The following is a 22,321-nucleotide window of genomic DNA, read 5'->3' on the forward strand; positions in this document are numbered from 1 at the left end:
TTTTTGAAAGAAATAACTCTCCCTCCCTCAAGAATATATAATACTTTGAAATAAGATCAATGAATATCAATATACTCACAGAAGACTTAATATCTTTTGCTCGGTTTGCATACTTAAGAGTATTATAAGTATCATCATAGAACATAGAAGATGGACTAACAGCAGCTATCATTATTGTTCGGCAATTTCCTCCAAGGGAATCTTTCAATAAACGTGTGAGCTTGCTGTTTCGATAAGGAATATGCTGGTTTTTGCTCTAGAAAGAAACGATTTTTTATGGATTAAGCAATTGTATGTTACACATCAATCTGTTCAAATGTTTGTTTAGAATTTCATCAACACCATTAAATACGACAAACAACCTTGGAACTTTTCTTTTACATAAGTCATCTTCCTCAAAATTACCTTTAAAGTGGATTGTTTGAGCGTTATCTCCTGTTTAATACCTTTATAACACAAGTATTAGCCAGGTTACTTTCTGATATCTGGATACATAACAACAGTTTCTGTGATGTGAGAAACCAACAGAAAAGGTGGGCTACGCTAAAAGGCTATGATAAACTATTTTCAGTTCACGTAATTTCATTTCACAATGATTGAGGTTGGAAGGACCTTTCAAGATCCCACTGCTCAAAGTAGGATCAGCTAGAGCAAGCTGCCAAGGTCTATGCCCAGTTAGGTTTTGATTCTCTATCCTTGTAGATAATCTACAACCTCTCCAGGCAACCCAAAGTTTGCCTTATAAAACTTTTTTTTGAAGTCACATTTACAGAATAACCATCTCACAGTGCAAAGGCTGGTAAGGACCAGCCACTTACACCAACTAAGTCAACATGCCATCTTTACGCCAGTGGTACAGGCTCTAAATTCTGCCTCCCACTCCAACAGGGCAGTGAGGAGAATCTTCAGCTTTTCCTGGCAGCAGTAAGGGAAATAAAAGCTTTGATCATTTTCCCTGGCATATTTGAAAGCAGAAATTGCTAGCTGACCAAGGGGTGTAAGCTGTGAACACTGAACTTGAGTTTGGTAAAAGTTCAGGATGTTTCGTCATCCTCCCACACAATTATTCCCACTCTTTCCCTTGAGCTGGCGAGCCAGATCAGGAGTCTAATTCACTACCACAGACAAAGCAGGTAGAAGAACACAAAAATCAAATCTATAGTGAATACCTCCTCTACCCCTTCGAAATAAACACCAACAAACTGAACTGAAAACAAAGACGTCATTTCCTAATTTAATTGCATGGCTTCATGACTGCTAACGCCAGCAAGGAAGTGCTAAGAACTATCTGAAGGCAGGAAGACCTGATAGGACTACCCCTTTGACTGGACTGCACTGTTGAGGAGGTTTTGAAAGTGAGTTGATTTAACAGCTCACTATCACCTAAAGGGACATCCTACTCTGCTCTTCATACCTCTGCTAACAGTTCTCACATTTAACTAATCCAACAGACAATAGAACAAGGAAGTTCTCTTGAAACCCCTCTATTAACTTACAGCTTGGTGTACAGTATGACCCATACCTTTGGAAACCATTCCACAATAGCAAAGAAAGCTTTCCTGTACATACAACAAAATTTTGATAAAGGAATGCATTTTAGGGAAGAAATGAAGGCAGTTTATCTGGAAGATTCCTGTCCAGTTGGCTAGACAGCAGATTTGTTCCCTAGCCCCAACAGTAATACACACCCTCCATTTCTTGTTTTCTTGGCCTGAATGACAAAAAAGGAAAGCAACCGGAACCAGTTAAATAACTTATTTTAGCATCCATCTTAACCATTTTCGTTTTAATTCCGCTAAGATACCCTTATCACTATCTTTAAATATTTTATTGAATGCCTATAATTTTTTGTACTGAACAAGTAACATTCTGTATATTTTTTGTTTGCATGTTGCTTTTCTTCAGCTTAAAATAATGACTTGTACTTCCCAGATCCTGCCCAAAAGGATATTACAATAAGGACACTTAAAAAGTTGCTTTTTGAAGACAGAAAATTCTTTAGGAAGACAAAAGGAAATATAAAGATTCAGCGTGGACTCCTTGCAGGTCAGTTCACAACCAGAAGCAACTAAAAAGGCAAATGAAGATGAAAAGAACATAGCATATTCTACAGAACAAGTAAAGAAAACTCAAGGCTTTCCCTAATAACAGAGGAAAGAGTACACAAGGTACAAAAAAGTACAGAAGTATATGAGGATAAGATGAGAACACTGGAAAGAAAGGCATACTTTGACAAGTAAGAACGTTAGCAGCAGTATTAAAATATACTGTAGGGAACCAATCCTAAGACAAATAGGAGAAACTGCTTACAGTAATCCAAGTATACAGAACGACAAAAGTGAGTAACTACTGGAGCAACAGGAAAGCAAGTATGTCCATGAAGCCTCTTCCTGGCATTTGTGCATCTCAATAGAAACATTTGACAACTACCTCTCAACATTTCAGTTTTTCATTTCTCATGCTGTTGACAGTAAAATGCACATTAAGTCAGAGAAAGTCTTTAATTATAAATAGAAGTGAGGAAAAAGAAGGAAGTTTTCCCAAAAGGATACTTTATCCCAAGGATACTTTTGATTATTTTATGTTAAAAGTTGGAAGTTAATACGTTGACACCCATACACAAAACATACCTCCCTTCTGCCAAGTTTACAAAGTCAATCCTCAAATGAATCAGCAGTATGTTAAAAAATTGCTTCGGAAGCTAACCATTAATTCATATTATCATGTAAATTGTGTTTTACATAACAGAAAGAATTAAGAGGTAAGAGAAGTTAAACAAGAAACCAAAGAGATCTTTTGTTCAAATTGCCAGTAAGCGAGCAAAAACACTGCATGAAACAAATTTTGGTGATCACAACATAACGCTAAATTTCACCGACACAGCAGATTGCCCTAAAACTAAGCGCATAAGCCTGTGGAAAATCTGTTTTCCAGGATTTACTTACGCAAGCTTCTCTACACATACTAGATTTTGGAAAACGTGGGTAAGGAAAGCAGGTGCGTTCAACTATCTTAAGAAAACTATTTTTGAGAACCCTTTCCCACCAGGGCTTTCTTTCATTCAGCTATCCAGAAGATGATGTTGAAAATCCACAAGGAAACCTTAAAGGAAAATGATGAAGTGAGAACTGTCAACCACGTAATCCCTGATATTCAAGGAGAGCTTCCCTGGATTTCAGTCTTTAGAAGGGTTCTATTTCATAAATGAGCAATGCATATTCTGGAGTTATCTTAAGATGTTAAATATTCTTGAAACAAATTGATAAACTGAAGAATTTTGCTAGACTAGATTATAAGATACTGAAGTAACTATTTACAGCAGTACAACCTCAATTGGTGGTAGGATGTCAATTCACCCTGTCAGTTGCAGACAAAATGCCCTGACACTTTGTTGACAACAAGGAGAGTTTGAAAGGAAAATCATATAAAGATCATCATTTTCAATACTGTACGTTAGCTCTAGTATTATAGTTGCAGGAAATATAGTTTTAGTTGTTGCAGGAAGTGAGAAAAGTACATTTTATTAAATGACTAAAAGAAAAACCTTCATTAACTGCATAAAATGTTTTTGTTAATCTGCAGGAGTAGCATTAAGATAACTGGAGGTCATGTACCTTTCTAATTATAGCCATACAAATTCTAGGCTTACTGACTATAGAACAGAAACAAAAAACCTTATTCACCAGAATGACTAGCCCCCAATAGGCAGAATCCACAACAGTTAAGTTTATGTAAAGCCTTAGTATTTCTGTTCTGAGTGTAAGCAACAAAAACCAAGACATTTTCCCGTATTCTTATCCATGAAAAAGAAAAATCTCCCTGTAATTTAACTAAATAAGCCTCTGACTTATCAATTATCCATTAATTAAGGGTATGCTTGTTCCAACCATCAATATCAGCAGAAGGAAAATACATAAGGATACTTAGAACACATTGCTTCTCTTTCAAGTGAAAGTTACTGTTGGCATTGGAACTACTGGAACAAAAGTTAAGTTGAATCATGTGATTCAGCAACTATGCATTTAAAGGCACTTCTGTGTGTATTGTATGTAACCTCCCCACCCCCCAACTCTACAGATTCTTACAACTAGAAAGACCTTAATATATACCTTACACGTACATTTCCTGATATATTTCATGAGGATATCCTACTACAGAAATTCTAAAGATACAGTAAGAGTCAAAAAAGATACCACAAAGAATGTCACATTTTTAAACATAGTAAGCATTAAGGGTTTTCACAACACTAGGAGGTAAAGACTGCACAGGATAATCGGTACATACCTTTGGATCAGCCAAGGCATTAATGACATTTCCGAGAGCTAGGAGGGAGCGGTTAATATTTGCTCCTTCTCTAAAACGAGCCCCCTTGGCATTTGTAGCACTGGCACGTTCAGATCCTGCGAGGTCAATGAGGGACATTTTGGCAATGCGAACATTTTGACTAATACTAGCTGTTTTGTCTTGCTGCCTTAGATAAATCTACAAGGGGGAAAAAAAGATCAAATTAAGAAGTAACCACTAACCAGTCTCTTAGTACTCTAAACAGTAAGTTAATTTTACAGTCTAACAACCGTCTTCAGAAATAGTCCCTGAAATACTTTTAAGAATGTAAGTTAAACCTTTCTGTACTCAGCAACTGGCAGTTTGGCCTAACAAAACATAGCAAAACTATTTTTAAGACTTACCTCACGTTCATCTGCTTCAGGTACTAGTAGGAAAAGAAGAAGCTGAGTGTGGTTGCACTGGGTTTGGCTGGGACATACTTAATTTTCTTCACAGCAGACCATGCATTACTTTCTTTCAAATCTGGGAAAGCTGATCAACTGTAACAGTGTTGCTAAGGCACCCATGTTTTGTTCAGCAACAGCAAGGCCTTCTCTGTCTGCACAGCCCTGCAAGTTGGTTTGGGGTGTTCAAGAACCTGGAAGGGAACGTAGCCAGGACAGCCAACCTGAACTGACCAGCAAGATATTCCGTGCCATACAACATCACTCCAGTGATTAAACAGTGTGTTTCTCCAAAATAGTAATTGCTTGAAGAGTACCTGGACATCGGTCTGTTGGTGGAACCTGACTGCTTTTACTTTGCTTTTTGCATCTCTGTTACCTAAATGACTTTATTTCAAACCACAAGGTGACCTGCCCCACACACCTTTGCCCTTCTGATTACCTCCCATATTCCACTGTGGGGGAATAAGCAAATGACTGGCTGTAGCCTTACAACAGTGGCAGATTGGTGAGCTTCAAATTAATTTGGTAACTAAAACAGCCTGTTTCTTTGGCACTTCAGATGTACCACACTATTACGCTTTCAACTCTGAAAGGTGTTCATTTTTTAAAGGCACCTTTAAGAATAGGTCGAAAAGATGCATATAGGGATAAGTTATACAGGAAAAAGGCTGGATTTTCAGAAATTTAGACTGAATTTATTTTAAGCTATCATTAATAGGAGCGTAATACTCATCCACTACTGTGGAAATTTATACCACTCCAGGGTCTTCTGGAGAGCTATGACCCCCGCAGTCTTGTGCTCCCCCTCATTCTTTCTTGATAGAAATTTTCAAGGAAAACATACAAGAAATACACAAGAAACCAAATACTTTTGCCTCCTTGTGCTAGTGAAGGTGTTCTTGTTCAGTTTTCTGATCATATAGGCAGAGGATGATTATGCAGTTGCTAAGAATTAGTTGTCCTTTGATAGCTATAGCTTTTACTTTTCCACAGTTCTCTCTGTACTTGCTCTTTCACATTGAGTACCTTGCCATTCGTAAGGCTGACAGTTTCTGACACTTCCATAAATGCACTTTCAGACTGAATTGGCAAAGTGTTGCCATACATAAGGTAATTGCCTAATAAAGACAATATCTCAACAGTTCAGTACCTTTAAGCTTTGCTCATGCAAAACAAAGTCATCACATCAATTTCTAATAGAAAAAAATGACAAGTATTGGGACTGAAGCCAATTAATGAGAATAAAATTCTTAAGACATATACACAAGTTATGTCTATACCAAATAGCTATGTTCCTACATCAAACAATAAAAGAAAGCCCTGTTGTACTATTTCTAGTGGGGCAAACGTACAAAACAAAAGAGGGAAAAAAGAGGAAAACCACTTCCCTTTATTTATCTTGATCAAGGAACTCTTAGCCAAGTAGCACTTGACCAAAATCCAGTAATGTGAAGGGAAAAGTCAAGTGACATACAAAAAGGTGGAGTGACATATGTTGTATGATTCAAGCTTTTATAAAAACTCAAGGTATACAGGAAACGCCCCAAAGCATAACCTTTTTTATTTCTTTGTCCATCTGCAGAACACTTTCAATAGACCAGTGTGGCAATTGCGATTTTACTTCTAGATGTGGTAACTGCCTGACCTAGATGAAGATTTCAAACATGAGACAGACAGTACAATAAGATAAAACTTGCATCTCTAAAATCAGCTTAGAATGTCCTGGGCCAAGACTTCACTACTTTTTCATTCAGTTCCAGAAAACATCCTGCACCACTAAAGTTAACAACAAAAAACAAAGCCATTGTAAAAGACAATCTGATTTCTACAAACAAAAGCAACCCTTAAAAGTAAGGTAAATTTTAAAAATGAAGAGGAACCAAGACAGCAATAAGGATTTATCTTCATTTACATCTGTTGAACCAAAGAGGAAGTAAGGAATAAGCAGCTAAGACCTTTTCAGAATATAATGGATTTATGTAAACGATGGAGATAGATGCAACAAACTAACATAAGCAATTACTTGTAGTACTAGTGGACTAGTTTATCATTTCTTAGAGATGTCAACACTTAGTAAGTGCCTCAAGTAGATAGCCTATCTGAGATCCCACTTTGAAAAAAAGAGCGTATGGTTGTGAATTTGCATAGCTTAAATCAGTACACAAATTAAAACGTGAGACTTCCAGTCACATTCATCGGACCAATATAGTTTCCAGAAGTTATTACTATATCTACATGAAGCACTTCCAAGTATTTATATTAAGCATTTTTACACAGGAATTCCTATAAGTGACATACTGCCTCTCCCTTCACCCCAAGCACAAAGTCACTTCTGTGAAAAAGGCTTAAAGCCCATTCATTGTTAAGTTAGCTGTTACTCAAAGGTTGCACCAGCTTATTTTTTTACTTTGAAGACTCACATTATTAGTAGATATTTACATAAATCATACATTTAGGATATAATTACCTAACAAAAGAAATCATGACTTCTAGCAATAACTTAATCACTTGACAGAAAGGAACATTTAAGTGAAAACAATTAAATACCTTTGTTGACAGCTAGACCATCTCAAATGGCAGAATAAACAAAACAAGCATTCAGGATTATCTCATTACAATAATTAATTGGATAAGAAATACAGCTGTGAACACCAAAGAAAGTTTCTGCTAGCTACACTAATCTGTTGATGCCAGCCTTGAACAAAATCAGTACGAATGTTTTTGTGAATGAACTGTGCTTCAGTGATGAATGCTGAGTACATGGGAGAATATGCTCCTCAAAGCCATGGCAATACAAATTTTTTATGATGAAACATCTTTTACTTCATGACAGAATTTGAATATCCAGGTATCGATCCATGAATATCAAGTTCACGCCATCTAAGTGACTGCAGTTGCATATGGAGGCTGATTAAGAGACAATCAGTACAGCTCATGCAATCAAGCCTACTCTTCTAGCCACTACCACTACTCAGATACTTACTCTAACAGTATTTTGTAAACATTCAAAGAATTATTTGTTCTCTGGTGTACCACATCAGCTTATAGTGTATTTATTACACACAAAAAATTGAAGTTACTTCAGAGCTTCTGAATGGTATTACAAAAAATTCAATGAACACGCCACTTTTGTTCAATGCATTACAAAGAAGCTACTTGCTAAATATTTTTTTATGTATACATACACATAAATATTTGCTGTTCCTACAATATCTAGATATGACAGGATCTTTGTTTTGATTATGTTTTGACTTTTATTGCCAACCAGTAAACAATCCATTCATCTGCAAGCCTTTATTTCTTCTTTATATCTGCTCTCTAAGCCAGAATTAGTTTGTAAGAATGAAATTAAAAAAAAGTCTGCTTAAGCATACCAATGCATTTTTTTTGTCATACTTTCAAACAAACTTGTGGTAAAATACAAATATACTAATTCTGTCGATATAGTTTGTTTTATTTGGTGAATAAGCAATTTTTGCTAGCAAGTAAATATATCTACGCTGAGATTTATTTGCCAGGGTAAACAGAATGTAGGCTGGAGAAGATGAATTCTTCAACAATCCCTATTCACTTAATTGCTTGCCTTCTTGTTAAAATACAGCTAAGGTCCAACATCTACTTTACTTAATTGCCTGCCATTTTTAGAAACAAACTGAGAAGAATCCAAATCCTGCCAGATACAACAATCAACTGTCTGCTGCCAAGCAAAGGTGAGAGAGGCAAGACACTTCAGCCTAAAGCGAAGAAACAAAATCAGCAGTTCATGCTCTGATCTCTTTCTGTGGCACTGCACTTTGTGCCTTATTAAAGACGGCACACGCAGGTGGCAACGCAGCTATTGACCTAAACTTGGTGAGAAGTCATTGCCTTAAATTTATGACCACGGGCAAGACCTCTGAGGAAATTAAAAACAGAAAGGACAATTTCAAACAGAAATCTAACATATATAGGAAAACAGAAGCTTTTAGAGTGGTAATTACTTTTGCTGCATTAATTCCAAACTACGTAGAACATTTACTGGCTCTTACTAACTTCTTTTTTTTTTCCCCCATTAGTATTGACACAAAAGCTCTGGAGTACTTATTTTACAGATATTTGCATTACTGTCTTCTACATCAAAAGATAAACTTTTGACTATAGTTACTACACATTGCCTCATTCTCCAGGTATGGTTAGGACCTGCCTAACAGTTAAATTATATTTGAGCTGTAATGCAAGTACCAGATCTCAAATTTGCTTATAATATTATGCAACCCAGAAGAGCAACATATAAATGATAGATGATAGCGTATTTTGCAGTAATCAAAAGGATCAAAGGATCAAGAACTTTTAGCTAACAGGACCCATTTCTAAAGCATTATTATACAATGGCTTGCATTTAAGACAAGTCAAAATGACAAGGTGATGGTCTGCAAACAGCAATATTTGGAGAAATCTTCAATTCTAGCACATCCGTAGAACACCTGCAAAACCCTCATCTACAGAATTCAACAAAACATGCATTTGATTTTGATGGTCCAAGAATATGTCACTCAAGTATTTTGTGTATAAAAATGACTTTGTTCTAAAACTTGATGCAGACCAAAACATTAAGAAATCTTGTAGTATGAAAAAATCACCATTAACCAAAATAAGCAAGATTGCTAAGTACTGCTTGAGACACTCAGTTTATAGTCAGATGTATAGTGATATTCTGTAAAATATTCTCTGTGTAAAAATACTGAGCAAAGAAGGATAGAGATGGCTTTTTGATGTATAAAACTATAATAGGGAAGTATATTCAAGGCTCAAAACAACAGTTTTCGAGAAAAGGTATTTTTTCAAGGTCTGCAGTTTGAACTATTGCAATTAGAGAGTTTTTCATTGAATTTACTTTTTCAAAATTTAATTACTCTGGAACATTTACATGGGATAAGAATTCAACAAGAACAGTTAACTGGGACACTTAGCTCTGTGTGTCAAAATTAAGGTTTGATACAGTTTCAGAAAAAAAGCTTCTGCTTTATTCAAGTTTTGACAATAAGTAAAGCTTATAGTAATACCTGTGTACATCTGCTATATCATCTTACCTGAAATACAGCATGGGACCGAGAAGAGGAGGCATTTACATCTGTGGGATGCTGTGTTCTATTTTTATTTCCATAATCCAACATTTGAAGGATTTCCTCTGCTGATTTAGGCTTTAAGGGTAGAGCACAGTGAAAAAGAGAAAAGTATATTTATCTTAACTATACAAGATTTCGTAGCAATTTTAAGATATATCAACATGTACCTTAAAAACCAACACTAAAAACGACAACCAAAACCAGAGGTACTCAAAGGTATAGTTACTTGGAAATTCTTGTTTTAGAATTGAAGCTCTTCAAACACTCCGCTAAAAACAGTAAGTCATGAAAAGCAACTACCTAATGGCTTTAGAAATTTAAATAACTTTTTTCCCCCCCAAAAAACACAATGATTTAAACAAACCAGCAAGTGTTCTCTGCAGTTAGCAAAAAAAAGTCTTAAGAAGGCTTTAATCTTTCTTGTACTTGCATCAAACAGCAACATAGTATTCTTTTTCCAAAGACCCAAGCTTTTCAAAAGAAAGCTTTCCAAGAATGAGCCAAACTAATATGACTGCTTGCTTCTCAAATCATTAATCTACACACGCGAAAGCTAGAAAGCTACAGCACATGTAACGGGCACCAAACACCCGCAAGAGGAAAAGCCCGCACGAGTTAGTTAACAGATCGATCAACTAAGTTGTGTCACTAACTTTGCCAAAAAAAATAAAACGCTGTGCTTGCCTGGAAAAAAAAGGAAATGAATTATGTACATTATTTAAAAAACAGAAAAATCCTGAGAGGCACAAGGTTTTCTGAGGCGTTGAGTACTCAGACAGCACTGAAGATGGTGACATCCTTTAAGAAATACTAAGATGTATTAATCAAACAACATGCGCTCCAAAACCTGAAGATAAACATCAAATCAACAGTGCCTGTTTGATAAAGCCATGATTTTGAAAAATATTTTCTATCCAAGAAATTGATCCAAGTAGCTTTTTAACAACATGATTTTGAATAATTCATTTATTACGTTTGCAGGTGAAGTTACTAGTTACTAGTGATTACCGCCACAGAAAATTAAAAAAAACAAAACAAAACAAGAAAGTTGCTAAGTTTCATACAGCTTTCATTCCACAACAACTTCATTATTTCACTTCACATATTACGAGGCTTCCAGAGTTTCAGTATCTATTTACATACCTGATGTAACGTTAGCCCTTGAACTACCACCCCTTTCTGGGTATCTTCACGAACAGCTAGAGGTCCTGAGTTCACCAGGAGATCGCGGATCTGTTCATTGTAGACCTTTAGAAAGGAATTTAAAATATTTTAAAAACTACCCTGCTCTAATTGCCAGGATTAAGTTGGAACAGAAATCATATTTTTTAATACATCTTTAAGATCAAGTAACATCAGTTCTGTAGAATTATCGCTAAACACCTTTCCTGCGTTGAGCTTGGAATATTCTGTTTATTTAATTCCCATGAATTTTTTTTGGCCATTGAAGTTGGAGTCTTTCTTAGTAAATAATCTTTAGTTTTTATTCGCAAAAAAAGTTTTTTCTTACAAAAAATGCTTTTGCACCAAGTGTGAATATGAAGCATTGATTATCACCTACTACACTTCATTATATACTTCAGTGAGACTTAATCCAAAAATAGTTCTGTTAAAGTACTTAATTGCTTTAATTCTTAGTCTGTGGAAGCACTTGAAATAGCACATTTTTTCCCACCCTCCCTCCCCCCCATTACTAACTACTCCTCCACTACGACTTTGTGGGGGCTAGAATATAGGAATAATTTTGCTACTGCTGCTTTATAGCACTGCCAAGACAGCTGCTTGTAAGAACAGAACTGCGATGCAAAAAAGATTGAGACAGGAAAGGAAAAGCCAACAGCAAATAACAACAGGAATATTTGTAGAAAGCTAAACAGTAGCATAGCAGATCTAATTGAAAAATTTCATTCATATGGGATACAGCAAAACTGAAATCTTTATAGAAATTAACGTTATTGAAAAAGTATTAGATATTATTTACTTGCACAATTTCAGCGTCTACAGGATTTTATCTTTAAGTCCTGAAATATAGCCCTGACAAAATTTTCTTTGTACACATTAACAGAGGCTCAAAGAAACTCAACTTATCAGCAAGACAGGAATCATTACGGTTTAATTAGTATGCTAGAAGAGACTAGCCTTTTTGGGAAGGCTCCTGTAAGACAGTAACAGGTACCTACAAATGACATCTAATGTGCAGAGCGCAGTTTATTACCTGGCCTATCAGGGACAGATTTTGTGAAGTTCCAATACAGTTTATAAGAAGGGTGAAGGGAGTAAGGGAAGAAAAAAAAGTCTTATTTACAAAAATACACCTTATTAAATGCAACATACCAAATCCAGGAGCTGGCTTACCTCTAAATAAGACACAGCAACATTGCATATTTTATCTTCTTTTATTTGGTCCATGCAATTATAAAGTGCCATCATGGTTAAATACATGACTCCAGGATCTTCAGGAGAACCTAGCATCGTGTGAGTCTTTCCAGCTCCTGTTGCACCATACGCAAGCACTGAATTTTAAGAGAAAAACACATACTTTGTACCAGTAAGTCAAGCCAATCAGGAACACAAACTTCAAATGAACATTCACATATCTATCATATTGTACAGCTGTTTTCATAAGCCAATCAAATCTCTCACTTAGGCTTTGCCTTTTACAGCTATTGTACTGGTGGTAGGAGAATGGTTGGGCCAAATGATCTTGGAGGTCTTTTCCAACCTTAATGATTCTATAGTCAGAAAACTATTCCAATGTCATTTCTTTTTTCATTTTCAGTTCAAAGTTCAATCACAGGCAACTTAGATGACAAATATTAATTTTTTACTCTCTTAACACTAAACCATGAACTTACTGCAGGTACCTATTGCGTTTCCCTTACAATGTTTTATTGCTAATTAAGAAGACAAGCTCTTGAAAAGAAAAGTTCATAAAACAGGTGAACACCTTCAGTAAAACAATTAAACAGTTTCTGGTTAAATAACTCTTTCCTGAAGAGTCCTCTCGTAAGCACGCTTATTTCAGATTTAGTTCTGAAGTCTGTTATAACCCTAACAAGAACACTTTCTCAAAAGAGAGCATAGCTATCTTAACTTCCATAAGCAGGGTCAACCTCTCCTATCTACTAATTAAAACAAAATACTTTATTTAAATGTCAGTCTTTTTAAGGCCTCTGCAGCAGATGGATACAACAGTAGAAACTTCAAAGAACACAGTGAATTTTTGAATTGAAAGAGATAAATAGCAAAGTTACCTGTACAGTTATAGCCATTTAGGAAGCCATCAAGGACACTTTTAGTAGTATGCTCAAAGACTTCCAGCTGGGATGAGCTTTCAGCAAAAACAGCATCAAACACAAATTTAAGATCTTTCTTTGCTCTTTTGTTAATGTCCCTATGGACCAGTTTCTTCCTGTGAAAAAAGCCAACTTCTTCTTCCTTGGGATCAAAGACCAGCATATGTCGGTCAACGACATGAACAACTTTGCTGAAGTTGCCATCTTTTTCCTTTTGCGACTCCGGGCGGACGCGAACTACCACTTTCACGTGATTACAGACATCTTCCTCCTTCGCAGCAGACATAACAACGGTCCTTTCTTTCTCCCACTTTGCTTCCAGGACTCCCTCAGACCAAGCAGCTGAATCTTTCCTGTAATTGACAAATCTAGTAAAGGTCTGGTAGTTGAAATATACACACGGGAACGAGGCGAGACCGCGGAAGTACCCGGAGCCAGCCGAGGGACCGGCACCCCGGCTTCCAGCCTGCCCCCTGCGCGGGCAGCGTTGCCCTGAGGCCCGCTGGCGGCGGCCGCCGCCGCCACCAGCCCAGCCCAGCCCAGCCCAGCCCGTCCCCACCAGCCGCCCCTCACCTCCAGCCCGCGCCAACGGCCGCCCGGCCCGGCCGCCGAATTCAAACCCGAGCGGCCCGCCACCCCCCGCCTGCTCATTGGCCGCCGCCGCCGTGACGCCAGCGGGGCGACAGCGCTAACGGTAAGTGCGTGGCGGGTGCGCGCACGGTGCGCGGGGCTGGCTCCGGCTCCGGCTCCTCCCCGCGGCCGCGCGCTGTGGGCCGCTGATGCGGGCCGTGCCCGCAGGCAGGGGGGAAGGGGAGTTCCGGGGACTCCCCTGGCTGCGTAGAGCAGCGGGTGGGAGCCGAGTGTACCCTCCGTGTGGGTAACGCTTCTGTGGGCCTTAGCAGCCCTAGGTGGCGTGAGGGGATCCTTGCTGGGCTTCTCGCCGTCCATGCAGTCGGTTCTCTAGAGCGGCTGTAAAACCCAAGGGCTCCTAAGTCGTCTCTTCAAGGTTACACTGTGGCGTGTCTCTGGTTACAATATTAATGGTATAAATACAGGGCCGCAGGTGTGTTTTTTTTTTTTTTTTTTTAAGTTTCTCACGTCAAAGTTTGGAGTTGTTCTGCCCAGCAAGTGAGGGCATGAAATATGTTACTGCAGGCAGTGTTAGCAAAGGTGATGTTTTGTAAATAAAGCTTTATTGTTACCTATGTTCCACTTTCAACTGATTCTTAATGTGTTTCAATTCATAGTTTATTATTTACTGCGTGCGTGGATTGTAGCAGTAACTAAAACACTACTTGAAATACTGCTCTTTGATTCCTTTGTGCCTGTTCTAACTACAAATGCATTGAACTTAGCAACCAGAGTGCTCCTGCAGAGCAGGTGTCTCACTGTGCCTGCTAGAGCTGGGAACAATATGACAGCTAAGTCACAGTTTTGGTTGCGCTCAGATGTGGTTAGTCGTTTAATGCGAGCGTCTCTGAGGCATTTGAACACCGTTAGAGTCCTAGCAATGTCAGGGAAAAGGAGGGGCTCCTTATGGAAAGAAAACCATTGTTGCTCAGATATGATGGATTGGCAGATGAGCTTCAAAATTCTGATAAAAGTTGAAGTGAGGGATTCTCAAGACTCTTTGCTGGCATGATACTTCTGCAAAGCCACCTATTTTGGGATGTGTAATGCCTTAATTGTAGCATTCCTTTTTTTTTTTTTTTTTTTTTTTAATAAAAACAAACCTCCTGTTTTAAATATTTGTTTGAAAGTAACTCCCAACGTCTACTGTTTTTCTAGGTTGATCAACTCCAAAATGTTATCCCAGCGTCTGTGCCAAGTTTACAGATGTTTGTTTCTGTGCAATGTAAAAGCGAATTCAGTAAAGGTAGCTACTTTGACCAGAAGGATCCATTCTTCAGCAGAACGTTTTTCAGACTGTGAGTTAAAGGACCAAGCCGTACAAAAAAATGAAACTGAAGGATTGTCTCAAAGTACAGAAAGCAAAAATTTTGGAAGATTACACATACCAGTGATGCTGGAGGAGGTTGTTAATTGTTTATCCCCCCAGTCAGGCCAGGTGAGTTAAATAATTGATTAGCATCCATGATTCAGTAGTTATCCAGCAGAAAGATCTGTGCAGTATAGTGATAACTTGTTTAGAGAAATAAAGGGGTGCTCTTTAAGACTCCGTTCCACCTTTTGAAGTGTCTAAATTGTTTTGCAATTTGAATGATGTTTTTCTGTTTAAAATAATAGAAATCTGTATGCCTGAATTTAACCAATAGGGCCAAATAAGCAATCTTTCTAAATTGTTTTTGTGCATTTCGAGGGTTGCGTTAATTACTAACAGTAGCAGGGAATTCTTATATCATCACTTTGTGAAGAGCTCTCTTCTTTTTGTATAAGAGATATAGAAAGTATGTAGATATTAAAAAAAATCATGATAGAATCATTTAGGTTGGAATAGAGACCATCAAGATCATTGAATCCAAGAACCAAACTGACTAATCACGCCCCATCACTAAACTTTGGAACGATGATGAAATTTTCACACAAGGAACGTATAAATTGTGACGTTACATGTAAAGGTTTCTCAATTGTGTAAGTTTGTACTAAAATAAGAATTAAGGCTAATGGAGGGACTATTTATTCAACTTTGGTTGTTGATACAGAAACAGGTTTTTTTTTTTTTAGTTGAACTTACAATAGAAACTATTCCTGTTTATAAACTCTAGAGAGCACTGGTCTCTGAAGGCTTTTTGAGTGTTTAAATATTTATGAATGTAAAATACCTTATTATTGGGGTGGGATTTTTTCACGTGTATATATGTTGCTTTGCAGAGATTCCTGTGCTAGTGGTTAACCACTAATGCCAGACATGAGAACACCAGTGTGTTATCTTGAACAGATATATTTATAATATGACTAACCTTTTTAGCATAATTGAAAATGAACACCTAACTTCAATTTTTCTCTTTCTAAAAAAAGACACTAAATGATGTATTTGTAGCACTTTATGAAGAGTGAAATCTTGAAAATAAGTAGTGTGCAAAAGGGCACAGTGTGTCAACTGAGTTTTGCTAAAGCAAGCATCATTGGAGCAATTCTAAACAAAGATGGAGACTGCTTTTCATTGCACGAATGGTGGTACAATTTACGTTAACATGGGTGTAGAACTGTGACTGTTGCATCAATTTATGTTTTACAGTTGAAGTCATGACTAGGAAGGCCATGAATGTGTTTTTGCTGTTTTGAGCAGGGAACATAATGTTCATATCCTGGATTTTACTTTTCTACCTTCTCTCCTACGTACACAAAGGTTTCCTTTACTCAGTTTTAAGACAGTTATATTCTTTGTTATGAGAAGAAGTTGATTTGGGCCTTTATTTCTTGTAATGTCCTAAGGCAAGGAGTTGCCAATAGATAAAAAGTCCAGTTAGAAAGATAACATTCTCCCTATGCTTTTGATCAGTGAATGGGTTTTTCATTTTAGTTACGGGATTGCTAAGAAAGTAAATGTTACTTTAAGAGTGAGTCACAAGTGAGATCAAGATAGTACCCTCCTACTGAATATTCCTGTTGACTGACATCTTTGTGGAATCTGTTTGTCAGGGATTTAAGCAATAGTAGTTCCACTTAGCTTTGTGTCTCCTTTTACTGCTTTAGATCTTGTTTCTACAAAGTCCGTTTGGTAGTCCTTTCTTGGAAACACATTATACAAATTAGTTTTTACTGATCTACCTTACTTCTCAATGAAAAGTCTGTTGCACTAAATCCAGACACCAGTAATTTCCCTCTTAAGCTTACTTTATTGACTAAACTACATTTTAGCCTTCTCAGTCTGTTAGCATTCTTTACACGTACTTGACCACAGGTCTTGCAGTTCTTGGGGCAGATTGAGTTTTCCCTGTTCTCTTGAGCTTTAAAAGTAGCAAAGAACTGAACGTACCTTTTCAAAATGAACATCTTAGGACATCTGCAAGTATGTTTTTCTCATTTTCACCTTACTTTTTCCTATTTTTTCTTTTGCAACAGTCGCTAGCTACTGTCTTTAACGTCATAAAGCTGTAGCGGTAAGACGATTTCAACAGTAGTGAGTTTTAGTATGAAACTTCAAAATTTTAATCATCCTTATGAGTGTCTTCTAACAAGGGTTCTTACGAACTGCAAAACTCTAGGAAACTATTTTGGTAGTCCAGCACAAACACCCCACTATGTATAATATTTAAACTTCAGCTAGAACAAAACTAAATATTGTACCCTACTTAGATTTAATGGCAGAACTTGTAATCTGGTGACATCTATGGTGTTACATTAAATATAATTGTATAGAATAGTCTAGAACGGAGATATGGTAAGCTCTAGGAGTATCATTTAAGTTATGACAATTCTGGAAGTGTTTCCTTTTTATGTCTGTAAATGAAATGGTAGGTGATCAAACTGGTGGTGAGAAAAAACGAATGAGCCTGTTCCCTTTTCTCCAGTCTTTCAGTGACTCACCAGAAACAGTTAATATTAGATGATCTTTTTAGCATATTATGCTGTTTTTACCTTAAAAAAAAAAAAAAAAAAGTTGTTATTCCTCAAACAGATCTTGGCTTGCATCTTCTTAAGGTACCCTCTTTGACTTTTACGTTTTTACTACCCAGCTTGCGTGGAAGAGCTATCTTTTTGTTGTTGTTGAAATAATGTATTAGGAACATCTAGCTTCTAGAAAACGACAGATATTTCTTAAACATCCAGCTTTGCCATGAGCTTTCCTTTCAGTCTTTCAGGTCTATATTTCATTGTTCTTGTGACAGCTACTATTTTCATGCATCCAAATGTCAAAATATTTTTTCAACTGAGAACGTGTGTGAGCATGGCCTTCTAAAGTAAAGAAGGAAATATCAAATACTGCTGACAGTCTCATATTGATCTTTTATCTCTGAAGTGTTGTTTGAGCTCTGTAATTGGTTTGAAGACAGTAGTCTATCACTTTCTGAAGTTCTGTTGCCACTGTTGGATGTTGCTGACCCAGAGCATCGTTGTTTCCTTCCTAATGCGTGGAGCTAGTTAGCCAAATAATGGGTGACAGTCAATCAGATGAAGGTGAGATGGACTGCTGGTGTGCAAAAGCAGAATCTATTCTTCTGAAGTTGTCGTCTTAGTTTCTTTATATCCATGTCCGTATGACAAAATTCCTTTTCTTTTTTTGCCTTATACTGAATATAAGCTCTTAAGGACAAAAAAGAACCTTCCTCTGTACAGCACCCTGCAGTGTGGCCTTCTGTTTTGTTCGGAGGGTTTCCAAGTGTCACGGTGTATAAATAGTTCTGTGGCTATGTTGGTGGCCAGCGTACTTATCGTAGTACTTCCAAAGCCATCTGCAAATGATTTGGCTGGAACAATGCATTTACAGTAAAGGCTCCCAAAATTCAAGTGTTTCACAGTGCCTCCAAGATAAATAGGACTTTGAAAAGGGACCTGGAAAAATGAATTCCGAGTTCTCAAGCTGTATGAGGCATTTTGTAGGGTGCAGCCAAAATACCAAGCTTGGCATAAAGTATTCATTACATCATGAGATAGATGCTGAAATGCTTGTTTTGGAAAAGCACAACATTCCATGTACTAAGTAACTGTTTCTATCATTTAAACCCATTTTTCCCTTGAATTGTGAAATGAACGTAGGTCTACTGACAAAAAGCAGTAGACCTACTTTATCTTTTTCATGGGAAGCATGCTGAAAATATCTTGCCACATGCAAATTGTATGGTTAATTTTTCTGTGGCAACAGCACGATGATGTATATAGTGATTATATAGACAAGTTTCTGTAAAACAGGAAAAAAGGCACTGAAATTTGCAAAAGACAAGGAATGTAATGTTGAGATATTCTGAAAATATTCTTAAAATTACAGACTGCTTTTTCTGTGGTCCTTCAGTGTTACTGTGGGTATTGAGATTTACTTCAGCAGATCGTGTAGTTCTGTGTACCATCTACCATTTCAGTCACTCTTATCTTGCCTGATTTCCTGGTTGTGTTTATTGTGAATTTATGAAAAAGACTAGCCAGGTTTTGGATCAGAGCTGTGTAAGGAAATGTGTGATAAAAAGTGTGTAGAGCGCGTATGTTTGTGAAACATTTTCTGCGATGTGTAATAGGAAACTTGCTAAATGAATCTCTATATCGGGTTGAGAGTACTGTTGAAAATATTTGACTAAAATTATACTTCAAGAAGTAAAAAAATACTTGAAAATATTCTTTTCACCAAAAACATTCCTTTCACCAAAAAAAACACCACTTTTGAAGGTAGTGTATGAAAATGGAAAATAGTTTCCAAGAATTTCTACTAAGATATGCACAAGGTAGTCTCTCCAAATACCTGTTATTGTGTAATAATAATGCCTGTTCTTATAGAGCTAGTGTTTACAGAAGGATTTGAAATAACAGACCTCATTTGCATAAGTTTAACTGATGCAAGTGTGCTTCACACTGCTGTGAAGAGCAGTTTAAAGAAGGCAGTAAGACAATGGAAGGAATATTAAAAATCTAGTGGCAGCTGATATCATACAAGTTTTGCAGTATCTGGATCTGAGTGAGTTCCATCCTGAGAGGAAAAATGGGGACAGGGAAGAAAACAAGTTGGGAGATGGTATTTATGAGCAACTTGTTAGTTGAGGAGGTGGAGAAAATCCAGTCATACCCTTAATTATCTGGAGTTCCTTGCTTTGCTGTCTTCTGTAGTGGATCCTGAAAAAATACAGGGATCATAACTTGCCTAATGACAGGCAAATTAAAACACATGATTTATTTGAGAGGGCTGCACATCTGTTCTATTTTGAAGCTGGTACTGCTGTGTGCTTAGACCCTTAATATCAGGAAGTGAAAAGTACTCCTGTACTGGGGCTGAAAAATGGCAAGGTGTGAACAAGGCACAATCAAGAAGTCCCCTCAGAGTTTAGTTTCTATAGGACTTGAAGATTTTGCACTGCAGAGAGAAACTAATTCAAAAACTTGAGGGAGGTAGGGTGGGAAGAGTAGGTTGATGGCTACAGCTGCACAGGGAAGAGTCTTTTGGTTATAATTCTTGGATGTCTGCCCAACCACCTCTTCTTCCCACCTGCAGCATGGCTCTCAGCAGGCAAATCTAAATGTTATCATCAGCAACAACAAAAAGACAGTTCTCACCAACTTTGTTGTGCATCTTTCTCTATTGCAGGAGGGGAAGGGAAGCCTGCAGCTGCTGTCTCCAAAGAGACCAGCAAGGGAACTTGGTCTGCCTACTGAGATCAACTCCACAGATGCGCCAGATTTCATTTTATTGTAATACTGAGTTAGCTTGCTGTTATCACTCTATCGCATAATGAATGATAGTGTTTCAGGAGACTATTTAAGAGTCTGTGTTATAATAAAGCAAGATTCAATGCTTTGGGGTGACTCAGCTTGTAATGACGCTGGGTGTGCTCTCCTTTTCTGTTGTGACAGCATTAGTCTTTGCACCTCTTGGGGAAAACTAATAAAATTCACCAGAAAGTAATCTAAGCCCTTTAAATTTTAACTTGAGTGAGCCTGTGATCCCAGAAAGGGTGATAATTAATATATGTAGCTACTCATTTCCTCCCCATCTAGTACTGTGTGCCTTATTTAGTCAGCCTTTTGGCTAAGCTTTCTTATTAAACATTTGAATTCTGGTTTGCAAACAGGAATACAGACTTTCTACCATAAAATATTACTAGGGGTTTAAGATCATAATTGTAGTATGGGAAAGATCTGCAGTTTTTTTCTCTTGTATTTCTATTTAAGATAATTCTGTTTTGATTAGGTTTGTGCGGGCTTGTTCGGCATAAAGAAATAATTCAAAGGTTAAACTACCAAATTTGATGTGTAAAATTAATGGGTATCTGAAATCATCTGAATGTGTGGTTTGTTTCTTACTATTTTTTTCTTCCCAGAGTTTGAGCACATCTCTATTTATTCAAGTGGTGTTTGCTGGTACTCAGCACCTTGGAAGAATACTTTAAAAAGTATTTTTAAAAGTGTATACTTAAAAACACTGAAATCAACTAATATTGCTCCAGGGTCCCTCTTTATAACAAGTTGTGTTATCTAATATTATCTATGGTAGAATTGCCATGGGCACCTTGGAGCCAAGATGTATCCAAAACATCTACATGACTTTTTTGGATTCACTGACCATAAATATTAAAGAACAGATTAGATTTGCAGTTGAGCAGTTGTAAAATTTTCATTGCATCTTAAATATCTCCTTTGTTATAATTGAGGAAAGAAGTTTTTTTCCAAAATAGCTGAGGAAATCAACTCTGCCTTGCTAAGTCTAGTGATTAGCTGAAGTCATTCAGAGATTCAAATTTTAATTTCATATGGAAATGTTAATAATGGTGTGCTTGAGTCATAATGTCATTAAATCTCATTCCAGACAGCATTACTCTTAGGAAAACGAGTAAAGTAAATAATGCATACTGAAGTGAGGCCTAGTTGAGCTCTCTAAAAGCAGGTGACAAAGGCAGGTGGTGGTGGTTTGTGTTTGCTTGGTTTACCTCCAATTTAAGGGGGAAGGGCTCTTTTTTTTTTTTTTTCCAACATTGGGGGAAAAAAAAATCCTGCCAGTAACAGAATCACAGAATGGCTTGGGTTGGAAGGGACCTTCAAGACTGTCTAGTTCCAACCAAAGCCAAGGACACCTTCCACTAGATCTGGTGGCTTGCTGGATGTTTGACTCAGTTACATGAAACATAGCATTTGGCTGTCAGGTTTCGCACTGTGCAAGGAATGCCACTTGGTGTGCAACAGAGGGTCTGCAGCACAGCTCTCTTTGCTTCTCGACCTCCGAGGATCAGCATGGTTTACCAATTAACGGACACTTGTTGGTCTTCTACAAAGGACTTGTGGCTGCTGACTGTGAAAGCCATAACGTATTGTAAGATAAATTGCTGATATTTGCGAGTGGAATATTCTGGTATGTTCTGTAGAATCGAGATCAGAAGTAAAGGTATGGAGTCTTAAAAATTAGTAAAGAAGGTTAAACAATAACCAAGAGGAGGTAAACTGCCTTTTCTTGTTTTAATACATAACATGTTCATAAGTGAAGAAGGGATTGTCTTGCCTATGAAATTGCTGTTTCCTATTTAGCAATCCCTTACGATTGGACCCTTACAAAGAAAATATATTTGAAATTATTTTTGAGGATATTGAA

General features: G+C 37.3%; 2 protein-coding genes across 5 annotated transcripts in view; one reads left to right on the forward strand and one right to left on the reverse strand.

The window, feature by feature from the left end:
• The window catches only part of KIF18A (kinesin family member 18A), a 43,695-nt gene extending 30,028 nt beyond the window's left edge, over nucleotides 1–13,667 (reverse strand). The window contains exons 1-6 of the mRNA XM_040558688.1: nucleotides 13,093–13,667; nucleotides 12,194–12,351; nucleotides 10,982–11,086; nucleotides 9,803–9,913; nucleotides 4,285–4,482; nucleotides 80–256 (exon numbers count right to left, since the gene is read on the reverse strand). Of these exons, the coding sequence (XP_040414622.1) occupies nucleotides 80–256; nucleotides 4,285–4,482; nucleotides 9,803–9,913; nucleotides 10,982–11,086; nucleotides 12,194–12,351; nucleotides 13,093–13,420 (1,077 nt within the window). The 5' untranslated portion in view covers nucleotides 13,421–13,667. The remainder of the gene's footprint in view (nucleotides 1–79; nucleotides 257–4,284; nucleotides 4,483–9,802; nucleotides 9,914–10,981; nucleotides 11,087–12,193; nucleotides 12,352–13,092) is intronic.
• Nucleotides 13,668–13,712: 45 nt separating this feature from the next.
• Nucleotides 13,713–22,321, forward strand: part of METTL15 (methyltransferase like 15) — a 100,549-nt gene continuing 91,940 nt past the window's right edge. Inside the window, exons 1-2 of one of the 4 annotated variants that reach the window (XM_040558690.1) lie at nucleotides 13,713–13,828; nucleotides 14,923–15,202. In XM_040558690.1, the coding sequence (XP_040414624.1) occupies nucleotides 14,939–15,202 (264 nt within the window). In that variant the 5' untranslated portion in view covers nucleotides 13,713–13,828; nucleotides 14,923–14,938. Of the gene's footprint in view, nucleotides 13,829–13,849; nucleotides 14,198–14,922; nucleotides 15,203–21,736; nucleotides 22,118–22,321 lie in introns of those variants that run through there. The other 3 variants (XM_040558689.1, XM_040558691.1, XM_040558692.1) reach the window with 3 other exon arrangements.

This window comes from Cygnus olor, chromosome 5 (genome assembly GCF_009769625.2).
Source record: "Cygnus olor isolate bCygOlo1 chromosome 5, bCygOlo1.pri.v2, whole genome shotgun sequence".
NCBI lineage: Eukaryota > Metazoa > Chordata > Aves > Anseriformes > Anatidae > Cygnus > Cygnus olor.